This window comes from Lentinus tigrinus, assembly GCF_003813185.1.
Source record: "Lentinus tigrinus ALCF2SS1-7 unplaced genomic scaffold L226scaffold_13, whole genome shotgun sequence".
NCBI lineage: Eukaryota > Fungi > Basidiomycota > Agaricomycetes > Polyporales > Polyporaceae > Lentinus > Lentinus tigrinus.
This window is the reverse complement of record NW_027137922.1, coordinates 347,500-360,819: the sequence shown is the minus strand read 5'-3', so window position 1 is coordinate 360,819 and position 13,320 is coordinate 347,500. Positions and strand designations below refer to the sequence as shown.

Below are 13,320 nucleotides of genomic sequence, written 5' to 3'. Positions count from 1 at the left end.
GATGAGGCTAGATAATCTGCCAGATGGTATGCTGAGCCGCTAGAAGGCATACTCCACGGATGAGCATCAGTCTGCTCATTCAAAGCCAACGATTGCGCAATTGCGTACAAGTGCAGGTACAACATCATACACGATAGCAAGCCCAGCAGTCCACAAGCAGGTGGGAGGATCGGAACTAGTAGTGATACAGGCAAAGAGGCGGGCATGGGAACAGATGGACCGGACAAGAACGTACAACATGCAACTGCCGGGAGACAGATGTGTGAGTAGGATCAGTAGTATGCGACCGCGTGTAGGATACTGTGCGGATGCTTTTCCTGGTGTGCCTGAAGGATGCCGTTGATCTCCTCGTCAATGTCTTTCGCGTTTTCGATCTAGAATTTCCAGCCACGCATGAGCATCCATTCCATTTTGACAGAGAGCGAGTGCTCTCCATATTCATATTACTCATATTACTCACCGCTGTAGCGAGATCTACGATAGCCTTTCCTGCGATATGAGCTTCCTCGTGATTATCCTTGATTTCTATATTGATTATGTGTACTGGCTTGTTGAAGTCTCCGCCTCTCGTGAGTAGGTCTTGACCCTGGGTCAGCCAGACAGTACGGGAGTGCCTGAACTCACAGGCACTCACCATCACACACCGCATCAAAACACCTCTCCTCGCATGTTATAACGATATCAGCAACAGTCTTTGTCTCTTGCCATCGCTCTGGAGCGAGCTTTATCCGCCTGTTCCGGTCGAGCATCTGCAAAAGGCCATTGGCAGTGTACCTAGGCACGTCCAGGTAAGTAGCTCAGACAACGCGCTTGCGGGTCGGACTCACAATCGGGCATCTTGCGCTTGTAGCTCTTCGTAGATGTCATTGTACGGCGTACCAAATGCGTAGATGTTGGGCTTATCAATCGCGGGTCCTGGTAGCCGTACGGCAGACCCGGTCCCGGACGAGCATACGCGAAACCCCGCCTTGCTGCCAGCCAACGCACGTTCGTGATCCAGCCACACAATAGGACAGCGAAGACGCACTCACGCCAACACATAATGTCCCTCCATAGACCTATTCTGAAGACACGTCGGCATGCGGGGCGCGGGCGTGAGGGCGGGGAGTACGCACCTGGTTACTCGCACATACTACGCAAAACAACGGACGCGGCTTATACCCCGACGGCTGATCGTGCGGTAGGCTCGCTGCGCCCTGAGCCTCTTGCGCGAGCTGTTGATTGGACACGTCGTGCGCTGGAAACTGTGGTGGGGTGGCAGTAGGATACGGTGGGTAGTTCTGAGGAACGGAAGACGGGTATCCCTGAGACGTGGATGCTTGCAATACAGGCGGTGGGGCTTGAAACGAAGTTGCTTGGTTGGGTAGTCCTTGAGGAGGAGGTCCCTGCGATTGCGGCGGTCCGGATGGCGTGTTAGAGTGCGATCGCTGGTGCTGCAAACGAGGGTCTTGTCGGGCCAGGCGTGGGTCTCGCGCTCTCCTTGGATCCATGGCAGCAACTGTGCCCGAACGAGTAAGTATCATATTCAGAGTACACATTGACGCGTCCATATAGATCGTGAAAGCCTCAGCAGTATCTAGAACATTGAGAGTCGTCTCCTCGACCCCGCGAGTCACATTGTGCAGGTCGAGCATACGCTTCCACTCTGCGTCATCGTCGGCTTATCAATGAGGTATTATGCTCACCTTGGGACTCGGTTTGGTGTATGGACAGAAGGACACAGGACAGCAGTACGAGAGGTAGGAGGATGAGAATCAGATGTGCATACGCGGTCGTCCGGCTGTGGCGGGAACCTTCGGGCGGCACTGTGACTCTTGGTCAGACTGCACCCACGTGGGAGCCGTCTTCGCTCTGAACCACAACCTTCTCGGGCCTGTCTTGGCTGCCGGTGCTTCGGTCGACACATTGTCCTCCGCCTCACACTCTCGCATATGCTCTGACTCGGTAACAACATAGCATAGGCATGTTGCCGCAGTATTGTTCACCGATTTTAGGTCTGCCAGTGAGAAGGATGGGTCTGACCAGCTCTATTCTGGACCTGGCGTTCCGTGGCCGCCACCAGCAAGCATGGTGCGCTAATTCGAGATGTCACCGCATGTTTGCATCATCCATACCTACTACATGGAGCTTGTTAGGCTTTCGTTGATTGAATGCTCGCTGCGGATCCCCGTTTCCAGCGCTAGCGATCGGGACACCGTGCGCTCGCCAACGCGTCAAGGCCGCTTGCGCTCGAGGTCGGCAGACTACGTTACATCACGCCAAACCACATTCTGATCCAGGAAATGTAACAAAGTTATTCTATATTCAGCTTGTCCTGAAGCACGCATGTCGGCAAAGGTGTGTGTCCGTTCCGGCGTGTGATCTACCGGAACTTGAATCGATGACTACCTCTGCACAGACGTTCACTTTGTCCTTCAGTATGCACAGTTGCCAAGTGCAGTCACGTTCGAATCATGCCCTGTCTTGGCTCACGCAGTGTAGTGACTTATGTGGAAGACTACCGCAGCCCCTCCCTGCGTCGAGCGACCTCGAGGCGTCAACGCAAACCAACCTCACTTCGGGCATCTCGTGCACAGCACTGTCGCCCGCCTTCATGCAGCTTCATGACGGGCGTACCTATACATACCTACATGGCGCGCCGAACGATCAATGTAAGGAGTTCAATCCGAAATTTGAAGTCAATAGTTACATATAGCCTGTAGATCCGCGCAACGCAACTGTACTATGTACTAGTAGGTCGCGCCGGTGTGGTTGAATTGGGCCTTCGTGCTGCGCCGCGTCCCGAAATCGCAAACTAGGCCATCGACTTGGTGAGCATGCAACTTCTGTTCAAAACAAGCAACACGAGATCGTTGCACAGCAAAATGACATCTATCTTGGAAGAAACGCATGCGCCTTTGAGACGCTATCGTCCCGTAGACGCATCGAGCTCTCCGAACCCCGAGCGGGATCAGGCAAGCAAATGATTATCACCGTGCTAGAACCTCGTCTTCTTGACCTGTCTTTCTTTTGCAGCTTCTACGAGTTCCTGAAGTTCTGAGCACGGCACGGAAATCTATTCTTCATTGCCGCTCAAATACATGCACAGACACATATGTCGAATTGTCGACGAGTTGCTACTCCTTGTCCAAGTAGCACATGGTGAGTGAACTTGCGTGCGGCGTTTTACATACTGAACATCTTCGCCTCTGACCTATTGTACAATGTATCGTACAGCTCCTCAACGTGTGTATCACTACTCGATGTCCTCTCACTCTACCCGCTCGCCCAGCAGCTCTTGACTGAGGTCGGAACACAACTTCCAGAAATTGTTCGCCAGCGTGTCGTCCTTCGCCTGCTTTGTCTCCTGGTCCGGCGTCCCGTAAGGCTCCGTGTAATATTTCCCCTGTGCGTGCCCGGAGGCGGTGTCAGTAGCTGTTCCTAGATGGGCTCTTGGACACGTACCTGGTACTCCTTCCAGTTGAGCTGGTTGATGTCTGTGCTGACCGAGGCCCACAGACTCGCCTCAGCACCCTCCTCAGCACTTTTCCCTCCCATCCGGCTCAGCTTATCTACAACCTTGCCCAGCGCGCCGTACGACTCGCCCCATGCCTTCTGGACTTCGGTATTGACCATACCGGGGTGCACTGAGATGGAGAGGATGGGGTTGCCTTCGGCGAGCTTCCGACGGGCGAGCTCCCTTGCAAAAACGATCATTCCGAGCTTCGTCCTCCCATACCTCGGTCACGGTGACAGAATCAGACTTAGAAGAGTCATATAGAAGGTCGGTCGCTCACAGTTGAACACCGTCCCCCTTTTCGTTCATCTCTTCCTTTGATGCGAAGTTGACGTCCGATGGCGCGAATCGGTGCATCTCCGAGCTCTGCATGACGATGCGAACGCTTGCGGGCGTCGCGGTGGCAGCTGTCTTCTTCATCAGGTCGAGCAACCGGAGCACTATGACGTAGTGTGCGAGATTGTTGACCTGCATATAAGGCGCGGTTACTGAAGGGCGGCTCCCATTGGTGAAAGTGGACCTGCCTCGAAGTGCCTCTCAATCCCGTCATCTGTCATTCCCCACGGAGCCTGCCCGATGCCTGCGTTTGCGATGAGGATGTCGAGACGATCTTCCTGCTGCGCGAACTTCTTCACCCAGCTGTCGACTTTCTTCAGATTGCCCATGTCGAGCTGGTGGTAGACGATGGAACCTTTCGAGCCGCTTTGCTGGAGCGCAGTGTTCAGGTCGGACTCGGCCTGGTGACCGTGGTCGGCGTTGGCGGAGACGAAGTGGACCTTGGCATTGTGTTGGGCAAGTGCGGCTACGTCCCAGTACCCGATGCCGGCAGAGCCGCCAGTGACGAGTGCGACGCGGCCTGAGAGGTCGGGGATCTGGTCGGGCCTGAAGCGTTTGCTGAGGAGGGTTGCGGGGTTGAGAGTGTCGGGCAAGACGGAATCCATGGTGAGGGCGCGTCGGGTATTGGGGAGGTTGACGATGCACAGACGGCGTGGCAAGATGGCTCGTGGCAGTCGAGAGACAGAATACATGACGCGTCTTGTCTGCGTGTCCTCGACTTTATATGGCCTCCGCTCGAACGGTGACGCTGCTTGGGCATCCCATCGAAGTCGTTCTCGTCCCTCGTGTCCTCTTATGGCAATGCCCTCACCATATTCGGACAGCATCGGCTTCCTACTGGCTCAATCCCCGATGACTTGATATACCGTACTATTGCTATCCCAGATCGTGTATGCTCACATGTCTGCCTCCCCTCCATCGTCCTGCTTGACCAACGACATGGTATACAAGTCGACCAGTACTGGCCATGGCACCTACATTCGCTAATGCACATACAAGATCACAATGCGTTTCATCCTGCATCTACTCTAAGCGCTCTCCGAGCAATTCTTCTGTGAGTTGCACGCAGAGCTTCCAGAAGTTTTCGCCGACAGTCTGGTCTGAAGCAATCTTGCTCTCCGACTGGTTCGGCTTTCCGTATGGCTCCATGAAGAAACTTCCCTAGATGAGAGGGTACCATGTGAGTCATACGGAGATCCGCGTATACTAGCATGACTGCTGACCTGGAACTCTTCCCAGTTGCTCCCGTTGATGTCCGTGCACGTTGCTGCCCAGAGACTAGCACCGGCGCCCTCCTCTGCACTCTTCCCGAGCCCTCTGCTCAGCCCCTCGAGCACCTTACCAAGGACGCCGTAGCTCTCCGACCAGGTCTTCTGCACGTCGGTGTCCACGGTCCCCGGATGCACAGACATCGCAAGGATGGGTTTCGGTAGACCTGACAACTTGCGCTGTGCGAGCTGCCGAGCCAGATGGATCATTCCGACCTTAGACCGGCCGTAGCAACAACAGTCAAACGCATCATCAGCCGGTTTGTCGCACGCCTCACAACTACGGAGAACTTACAGTTTTGACCCATCGATGTCCTGGTTGATCTCCTCCTTTGATGCAAACTGCGTCGAGCTAGGCACCATAGCGTGCATCTTAGAACTCTGGGCCACGATGCGAACGCTGGTGGGGGGTGCAGTCTCCGCCGCCTTCCTCATCAAGGGAAGGAGGCGGTTGACCAGAACGTAGTGAGCAAGGTTGTTGACCTGTGACGCTCTTCAGTGAATATCCAACACTAGGACTATCGATGTCATCCACCTTGAAGTGCCTCTCCAAACCGTCAGCAGTCAAACCAAACGGTGCTTGTCCAATTGCGGCGTTCAGGAGAAGAATGTCGAGACGGTCCTGCTCCTGCGCGACTCGCTTGGCGTAAGCATCCACCTGCTTCAAGTTCCCGAAATCGACCTGCGTCCACTGCACTGAACCCGTGGAGCCGGTCTGCTTGAGGCTCTCGTTCATCTCCTTCTCCGCGTTCGTTCCGTGCTCCGGGTTCGCCGAGCAGATCAACACCTTCGCATTGTGTTGCGCGAGTGCCGCCGCAGCGTGGAATCCTATGCCGGCCGACCCTCCGGTAACAAGTGCAACGCGCCCTGTGAGGTCGGGGATCTGCTCAGGCTTGAATCGCCTGCTTATGAGAGTGGCAATGTTGGTAGTATCTGGCTTCAGAGAGGACATGGTGTGGATACGCAAGTAATATGGTTAAGTGGGATGTGCGAACGCAGTGCGGATGTCTTATTTCAAGGGGAGCGCACCATCATTGCGGAGTATTATATACGTCTATGAAGGTCCCAGGTTCCATTTGCAGCGCAAGTTCTTACGCAGAACTCGGGTCTTCTGTGGCCAGTGACGGTAGATGGACGTCATTCATCCTCCACTCAGGCCTTGGGTATCCACCGCCAACTAACGACCATGCTGGTTCCGATGGGGTAGCACAAACTTCAGGTTGTGTCTTGAGGCTGCTGACATGGAGGATTCAGAGTTGGTAGCGATGAGTTCAACCAGCTACATGAAGCTGAAGTCTAGGACTTCAAAGTGTAAAATCGGAGATTCCGAAAGAAGGTCGCGTTCAGACGGTGGAGTGTGTGGTATGTATCATTGATTAGCCCAGTCGTCGGTTCGATCCCGACAATGGCCACTCACGCAGTAACGTATATGCTTTTTGTCCTTCCAGCCCGATACTTTTTCGGCCTGAGGCTGCCTTGCTTGTGGTCATCCTGCGCCTCTGCTATAATTTATATCTTATGCATGTCCGCATATTCCTTATCCACGGTCTATCCATTCACCTGCACGGCACGGCTTTTGCCGAGGGATGAACTGCATAGTTGTCAGCCACCCTCCTCAGAATTTCTCACGCTTACTCTGAATCGTTGGAGGCGCCCGGTGTGGGCACCAGACAGCATTCGCATCCTCAAGACCCAAACGAAGTCGCCATGGCCAAGTCCAAGAAGTATGTTGTCAATTCCATACACGCTGCGAGGCGAGATGTTGACAAGCTGTTTCTAGCCATACCAACCACAACCAGATTCGCAAGGCTCACCGGAATGGTATCAAGAAGCCCCAGAGCCACAGGACTCGCTCCATGAAGGGTGTACGTCCCAGCCTGCTCTATGCATTGCGGATAGTATACTGACGAGCGTTGGTTTGTTAGGTTGACCCTAAGGTACGTTGGCGAGTACGGCTTGGGAAGGGATGACGTTTTGACGGATGGTTGGATATCTGTGCTAGTTCCGCCGCAACTCGAGGTTTGCGTTGGTTGGTTCGGTGCGTGGTACACGCTCTATTCTGTCTACCTGTTGCTGATGCGAATGCTTTGTCCATGTGCAGAGAAAAGCTCGCGCCGAGCAGAAGGCTGCATCATGATTTCCTCCCGTACTGCCCGTGACTTCTTGTGGAGGAGACCCCCGCTAGGCCGAGCTCTTGGGAGGAGGGCCGGCCTGTTTCTCGCGCAAGGCGACGTCGTTACATGTAAAACACCCTCACCACGATCATGCTGTGTATGCACTCGCCGCTATGCATAGGACCTATTCGAGCAGAAATCGAAAACCCCCAAAACACCATTGACCTCTCGTGCGATGCTTATTGAAGTCTGAGGTCGGTATGATTGCAAGCTATGATAGTGATACACATACTGGGAGGGCTTCACGGACTGCAACCTCCTGGTCACAGGCCGGTCATCTCATGCGTCATCGAGGTGGGAACGTCTTCCTTTGTTGCTCGATTGCGGTCATGAGTCGCTGTGCCTGTACGCAGAGAAACAGTCAACAAAGTCGTCTTCATTCAGCGTATTGATAATACTCACAGCAGCATCCTCCGGGCGCAAAGCACCCTTCGCCATGTTGTGCTTCCCGAACTTGAGTTTGGGCCGGTACCTCGAGGGCAGCTTGTCGGTACCCTCCTGCGGCACAAGCAACTTCTCGCACTCTTCGCGGGTGGCGACGTGTCCTTCAAGCAATGAGAAAAATTTGAGGCGGAGGACCGACTTGATGCGTTCTAACGCAGATGTCGTGTACCATCCGTCGCGCTCGTTGCAGGCGTCACGCAGCGAATCCTCGTCGTCGGCCTCGATCATCTCCTTCAGCATCTCGTCAGTGATGTCGCACAGCTGGAAGGCTGCCGTCTCGGAGGTTATTGTCTCCCCATCGAAGATGTGCGAGCGTCGTTCGTCCATGCCGGAGAATCGCGCTTCGGCGGACTCGTTTCGTTGCTCTTGTCGACGGGTCATCACGGACGGGCGTAGGATGGGATGGTTGACGTTGCGGAAATACAAGCGTTGATAGCTTCAGGATGATATGGTTAGGAGATATCGAACCATCCATAACAAACGGAGACACATACAACCGTGCTTCAGGGTCTTGGCGAGGGTCGTACCCGAGGCGAACGTATGTATCTCTCCATGGTCCATCCTCGAAGACATACGATACCAAGGGGAGAAGATACTTGGAGCTGCAGTGTATCAGCATAAAGGACAATATATCAAGTCGAACGACATACTTGACGATGTCTCGAACTTCCAACGGTTGGAACTGATTGAAGATAGCGGCCCGGGTCCAGATAGGTCGCTCTTGGAAGAGCTATGAGGAGGTTAGCAGTTACACGGACGTGAAGTTTAAGATATTCCACCTCTTCCAACCGCTTCAATATCTTCTTGTCCGCTTGGCCGCGTTGTTCTTCAACCGCAGCGGAAGGCTTGTCTGGTACCTACAACGGCCGTTAGACTGGTAGTTCGGATTCACGAACTCCGGACACTCACATTCTTCTCTGCATAAGACACAGAGATAGGACCAAAGCCCTTCCAACGCATCCGGTTTATGAGTCGTTTCTGCTCGATGCCTGTCTCGTCATCCACGACGATGGTTTCAACAGAAGCAGTGTTGGCCTTATAGCTGTTTGGTGGAAGGCATTTGGATCGATGGTCGCAAAACGTGCGGAATAATGACTTACTTGTAGTTCTGTGGAACACCTTGTCGGCTGAACAAGGGTGCAGGGAACAACCGTAGGTTGCTTCTCGTCCGAACCTTCGTAGCCTCGCCTTCACCTAGGAGTAGCGGGTCAATATTCATGGCTTCTGGACCCGCCTCAGAAATAGTGTAGTCTTCTTTCTCTGGCGGTATGTGATATCGCAGGATGCCATCCACTGACGAAGCGCACATGAGCAACTCCCTGGGGTACACTGATTTAGGATGTCTTACCGTCCATGGAATCCATCGCACCGCGCAGCTGCGCGACAGGGTCGGACATGTCTGGCTGGTACTGAAAATCGGCCATGCCTGGAAGCATCTCATACTGAGCTTAAAGACGAACATCCCTGGCTTTCAAGCACTCACTCCTGAACCGTGCAGTCTTGGGAGCAACGCCCACCGCTTGGACGGTATATTCGCCAATCGGACCGTCGCCAGAGTCGCCATCCTTTCTCCGCCGCTTCCGCTTCACAACTTTCAAGATGATATTACTGGTCGGCACCACCTCGCCGGGTACAGGGTGGGCATATGGATTGTCTGGCCTCAGGCGCAGCTCCAGCAGCGACTCGACACGGTCCCTTCCTGTCGCGCGCCGGAATGCGGTATCAATTGCTTGCTGGCCTCCCAGACGCTCGACTGCGAGCGGGGCAGATGCAGGCTGCACAAAGCCTGGATACTCAACTGAGTAGAAGTGTGTGGTGGGCAGTGGTCGTTCGGGGGCAGACGAGGGGGTACCGAGATCCACACTGGATGTGTGAATGGAGGGTCCTACGGCGGTTCTAGAAGGCCCAGCAACAGGCTGCTCGGCTTCGATGTCCATGGCTGATGGGAGAGGGGCAGAGTTGCCTGACAGTGACAATGCAAAGACAAGAGGCGAGTCGCGATCTCGCGGACGCGTCGGTCACGTGTATCGCCCACACTTCGCGACGCTGCCACTGCCAGGGTGCCAACTTTCAGTCGTTTCCCTTCAACAGTCTCCCTTGTACCCGTTGCTCGGAGCCGTATGGCTGAAAGCAATCTTCCAGCTGCAGGGAGTCCAGAGGTTTCGCAAGATGGACCACCAGGCGACTTCCTCTCCAACATCCTCACTCCTGGCTCGTCTCTGAACCCTGTATTCCTCACCATCGTCGACGGCGTATTAGCAACACTCCTGCTCATCTTCCTCGGCCTCTTAATCCTGTCGCGCGGGAGCATACATTTCATATTCTTAATGTTCATTACCGGGTGCCTCTGGGCGAGCGTGAAGTGGTGCGTGGTATCTCGCTGAGCTCTGCTGCTGCCATTGATCTTGAACTTCACTTAGGTTTGTCGCTGAATTGCAGAGCATGCGAACTCAAGAGGCGGGGCAGAACAGTCCAACCACTGCAGGAGAGAAAAGAAATACCAAGGCCAAGGATGAATGAGGTCATATCGCCTTCCCGCAGTGTCTTCGTGTCCAATCCTACACAACGCTGGACCTGATCTTGGAGGTTCCCCATCATCCTTGCCATACCGAGGCATAACCTTCTTCGCATTGTCGGTGTCCCTGTGCCAAGGACATTGGGGCGGAAAACGTATCGAAGCGGAGGTATGCTGCTCATGCCTTCTCGAAATACGGCGACGACGTACCGCGCGCCAGTTTCTTTGGGAAATTCATGCCTGGTTAATTCTCAATCACGGATTTTTTGTGATCTGTTCGCCCCGCTGTTCAAAGGCCCGAGATTTCACCTGGAGCATTGACTGGATATGTAGTATTAGCTAGTGTGGGATGTTTCTATAGTTATGACGCCGATTACAAGCCTGAGTTAACTACAACATCAACTCGATGTCAAAACGCTTTACTGCTGTCTACATGCCATCACAGCGGACGCTCAACCAGAACACTCAAACTCTTGAATGACCCAATCTCCCTTACTTCCTCCGTCGGTACACCTTCCTCCAATCCGCTGTATCCGCGAACAACCTCTCGATGGTCTCGCAAAGCTGATTGACTACCTGCGGACGATCTACAATCCTCCAGTCCGTGGCTCGCGTCGCGTCAACCGCGATGGCTCGATAAAAACGTCGCGAGGACAATCGCAAGGTGGCGAAGACGTTACGGAACAGTTAAGAGCGGACGAGTTCGAGCGTGCATATGCCGTTCGCTGGTTGACCGGCCTGATTTCGCAAGCCTCCCTTCTCCAAGAACCTGGTGACGACTACGACGAACAGGGTACCTTATCATCATCATATACGCCTGAGGACAAGGTGGATGCCCTCATTCGCGCCTCTGCTGCGCTTATAGCCATTTGCGCAGGAACCTCCGCCGCCCGCACCTTCACGCGTCGATACCAGTTCTCCAGTCCCTTGCTCACCTCGGACATCGAAGTTCAGGTCAGGGACGTCCCCATCGCCGTTGACGAAGACACTGCTACCGTTGGTACGCAGACTTGGGGCGGCGCATGCCTTCTGGCGGAAATGATGGTGGAGAATCCCGGTCGGTTTGGGCTGTCGGAGGACGTGCTGGGTCGCGCCGGGAGACTACGGGTGCTGGAGCTCGGCGCAGGGACCGGGCTGGTTAGCCTTGCTCTATCGCAATACCTCACCGCGCGGTCATTGGCAAGCAAAAGGTCCCAAGCGAGCGTTGAAGTCATCGCGTCAGACTACCACCCGCTAGTCCTCGACAATCTGCGTTACAACATGAAGACAAACTTTCCCGACGGCGCGCCTGCGAGCATCTCTTTCAGTGCTTGCGCTCTAGATTGGTCGCTGTACTCGCCTGTAGCTGCACCGATTGCTGTCCCATCTTTCGAGGAGCCCTTTGACCTCATACTTGGCGCGGACATCATCTACGAGCGCACCCACGCCTCGTTGATCCACGACTGTGTTGCCTCGCTCCTGCGCCGCCCAACCACCGGTGCCCTGCCACGCTTCCACTTGGTCATGCCCCTTCGCCCCACCCATACCGGAGAGTCTCAGACCGTTCAAGAGGTCTTCCCTCCAACTCCTGGATTCGACTCACACCATGTCGTTGCATGCCAAAAGTCCGCGCGTATGGACTGGAGACTCTGTGTGTTGGAGCAGGAGACGATTGTCTGCGAGGCTGGAGAGGGGGTGCAGGCGGAGGTGGAGTACAGTCATTACGTTATTGGTTGGGTTTGAACGGTTTTCGCGTGTGTTTGGGTTGCGCTCTTCGGGTTTACTGATAGACTTAGACAGGTACATAGACGCATTTAGACGGTATAGATTGAGGTATGTACTATATATGCTTGTATGCTGATGTCCAGTATGGCTTGGTCGCTCAGACACAGGTAAATTGGAGCGGCATCCTCCAATGCCTACCAGAAACACCCTCTTCTGCTTCAAACTGAACCTCAGTGAGGCAGGGTAGAGGGTTTACCGACCACACGAGCCTGAAGCCCTGCAGCGCCTGTCCGCTGTCCATACTGACCTGGTTGTCCGTCTTCGTCGGGCCTTCTGCAATTTCTCGTGTTCGTCGATTCATCCCCCAGTCTCTAGATTGACATGTTGCATGCAAGACGTCATCAACCAAGGTTCACCATGTCAGTCTTCCAGTCTTGGTTTTTATGCCACCCATGTTCTTTGGAAGTTAACAGTGTATCGTTTGTTTTACCGCCAGTTCCCCTGGCCGGTATAAATGGCATGCTCCATAACAAATCCTTTGCGCTCTCCTCCAGACGCACCTGTCACCATGAAGGCGATCCTCTCTGGTCTCACCACTGCTGCACTTATCCTGCACGCGCACTCGATTCCAGCGCCTGCTATCATCGAGGTACAGTGTATATATCACTTGGGAGAACTGTCCTGATAACCCTTACGCAGAGTCGGGCGGCGGAGGCCTGTGGATACCCCGTAATCCCACTTTACGTCGCTGTCAGTGGCAGCATCACCGACCGCCTCTACACCACCGACGCAAGCGAGGCCGAGCGCGCCCTCGAGAGCGGCGTGTATAGCCATCAATCCGTCCTCGTATACATCTACAGCAACACCACGGGCCCAGACGTGCCCGATGCCGTCCCCTTCTACCGTCTTTGGAGCTCGACAAAGACGGACCACTACGTTACAGCATCCTGGGACGAGGTAGAGAGTGCCGTCACGACGAACGGGTACGAGTACCAGGGCGTCGTGGGATACACCTACGCAGACACCAGTGCGGAGACAGGTTGCCCTGGGACCGTTGCGCTTCATAGGGCGTTCAATCCCGATATCGAGGCTCATTACTATACCACCAACGCTACCGCTGCGGAGAACGCTTTGTCCCAGGGTTACTTCGACCAGGGCATCGCTGCATACGTCTTCCCGGCGTGATGGAATACTGTTCTACATAGCGACATCTTTTCTACTCATATATTGTTTGTCAATTCATCCCACAATCCTCAATTTCATAGGTGCTGTGATACTCGTGGTTGAATCTCTGGTTCCCTGCATGCCATCATGCATCATCAGGCCAGCGCATCCGGTAAACCTGGATCGTGGCACTGCTCGGAGCGCTTGCTGGCAAAGACT

General features: G+C 54.4%; 8 protein-coding genes across 8 annotated transcripts; 4 read left to right on the top strand and 4 right to left on the bottom strand.

Annotated features, from left to right (window-relative positions):
- Window positions 1-101: 101 nt before the first annotated feature.
- L226DRAFT_75592 (Ssu72-like protein) lies at window positions 102-1,262 on the bottom strand. The gene is made up of 6 exons (XM_067687219.1): window positions 1,116-1,262; window positions 1,032-1,058; window positions 828-971; window positions 635-774; window positions 461-579; window positions 102-374 (listed from the first exon to the last, which is right to left on the bottom strand). Exons 2-6 carry the CDS (start codon window positions 1,052-1,054, stop codon window positions 273-275), a joined length of 528 nt encoding a protein of 175 aa, XP_067535063.1. The 5' UTR covers window positions 1,055-1,058; window positions 1,116-1,262; the 3' UTR covers window positions 102-272.
- A 1,988-nt stretch (window positions 1,263-3,250) lies between these two features.
- L226DRAFT_553163 (NAD(P)-binding protein) lies at window positions 3,251-4,513 on the bottom strand (the record flags this gene model as incomplete). The annotated part of the gene is made up of 4 exons (XM_067682910.1): window positions 4,021-4,513; window positions 3,777-3,964; window positions 3,445-3,718; window positions 3,251-3,385 (listed from the first exon to the last, which is right to left on the bottom strand). Exons 1-4 carry the CDS (start codon window positions 4,435-4,437, stop codon window positions 3,251-3,253), a joined length of 1,014 nt encoding a protein of 337 aa, XP_067535062.1. The 5' UTR covers window positions 4,438-4,513.
- A 342-nt stretch (window positions 4,514-4,855) lies between these two features.
- L226DRAFT_582138 (NAD(P)-binding protein) lies at window positions 4,856-6,444 on the bottom strand (the record flags this gene model as incomplete). Its single annotated transcript, XM_067685546.1, has 4 exons — window positions 5,584-6,444; window positions 5,396-5,442; window positions 5,056-5,316; window positions 4,856-4,993 (listed from the first exon to the last, which is right to left on the bottom strand). The coding sequence occupies exons 1-4, from the start codon at window positions 6,050-6,052 to the stop codon at window positions 4,856-4,858; spliced, it is 915 nt and encodes a 304-aa protein (XP_067535061.1). The 5' UTR covers window positions 6,053-6,444.
- Window positions 6,445-6,686: 242 nt separating this feature from the next.
- L226DRAFT_613330 (60S ribosomal protein eL29) lies at window positions 6,687-7,446 on the top strand (the record flags this gene model as incomplete). Its single annotated transcript, XM_067686495.1, has 6 exons — window positions 6,687-6,701; window positions 6,775-6,824; window positions 6,881-6,965; window positions 7,026-7,037; window positions 7,103-7,138; window positions 7,202-7,446. 6 exons carry the CDS (start codon window positions 6,687-6,689, stop codon window positions 7,235-7,237), a joined length of 234 nt encoding a protein of 77 aa, XP_067535060.1. The 3' UTR covers window positions 7,238-7,446.
- Window positions 7,447-7,560: 114 nt separating this feature from the next.
- L226DRAFT_463601 (uncharacterized protein) lies at window positions 7,561-9,655 on the bottom strand (the record flags this gene model as incomplete). Its single annotated transcript, XM_067675797.1, has 9 exons — window positions 7,561-7,617; window positions 7,677-8,154; window positions 8,213-8,320; window positions 8,369-8,448; window positions 8,498-8,575; window positions 8,628-8,760; window positions 8,819-9,011; window positions 9,067-9,144; window positions 9,202-9,655. The coding sequence occupies 9 exons, from the start codon at window positions 9,653-9,655 to the stop codon at window positions 7,561-7,563; spliced, it is 1,659 nt and encodes a 552-aa protein (XP_067535059.1).
- Window positions 9,656-9,795: 140 nt separating this feature from the next.
- On the top strand, window positions 9,796-10,616 carry L226DRAFT_613329 (uncharacterized protein). Its single transcript, XM_067686494.1, has 2 exons — window positions 9,796-10,083; window positions 10,139-10,616. The coding sequence occupies exons 1-2, from the start codon at window positions 9,839-9,841 to the stop codon at window positions 10,236-10,238; spliced, it is 345 nt and encodes a 114-aa protein (XP_067535058.1). The 5' UTR covers window positions 9,796-9,838; the 3' UTR covers window positions 10,239-10,616.
- Window positions 10,617-10,672: 56 nt separating this feature from the next.
- On the top strand, window positions 10,673-12,117 carry L226DRAFT_535366 (uncharacterized protein). The gene has a single exon (XM_067680894.1). The coding sequence runs from the start codon at window positions 10,711-10,713 to the stop codon at window positions 11,953-11,955; it is 1,245 nt and encodes a 414-aa protein (XP_067535057.1). The 5' UTR covers window positions 10,673-10,710; the 3' UTR covers window positions 11,956-12,117.
- Window positions 12,118-12,505: 388 nt separating this feature from the next.
- L226DRAFT_571372 (uncharacterized protein) lies at window positions 12,506-13,122 on the top strand (the record flags this gene model as incomplete). Its single annotated transcript, XM_067684546.1, has 2 exons — window positions 12,506-12,586; window positions 12,637-13,122. The coding sequence occupies 2 exons, from the start codon at window positions 12,506-12,508 to the stop codon at window positions 13,120-13,122; spliced, it is 567 nt and encodes a 188-aa protein (XP_067535056.1).
- Window positions 13,123-13,320: the final 198 nt, after the last annotated feature.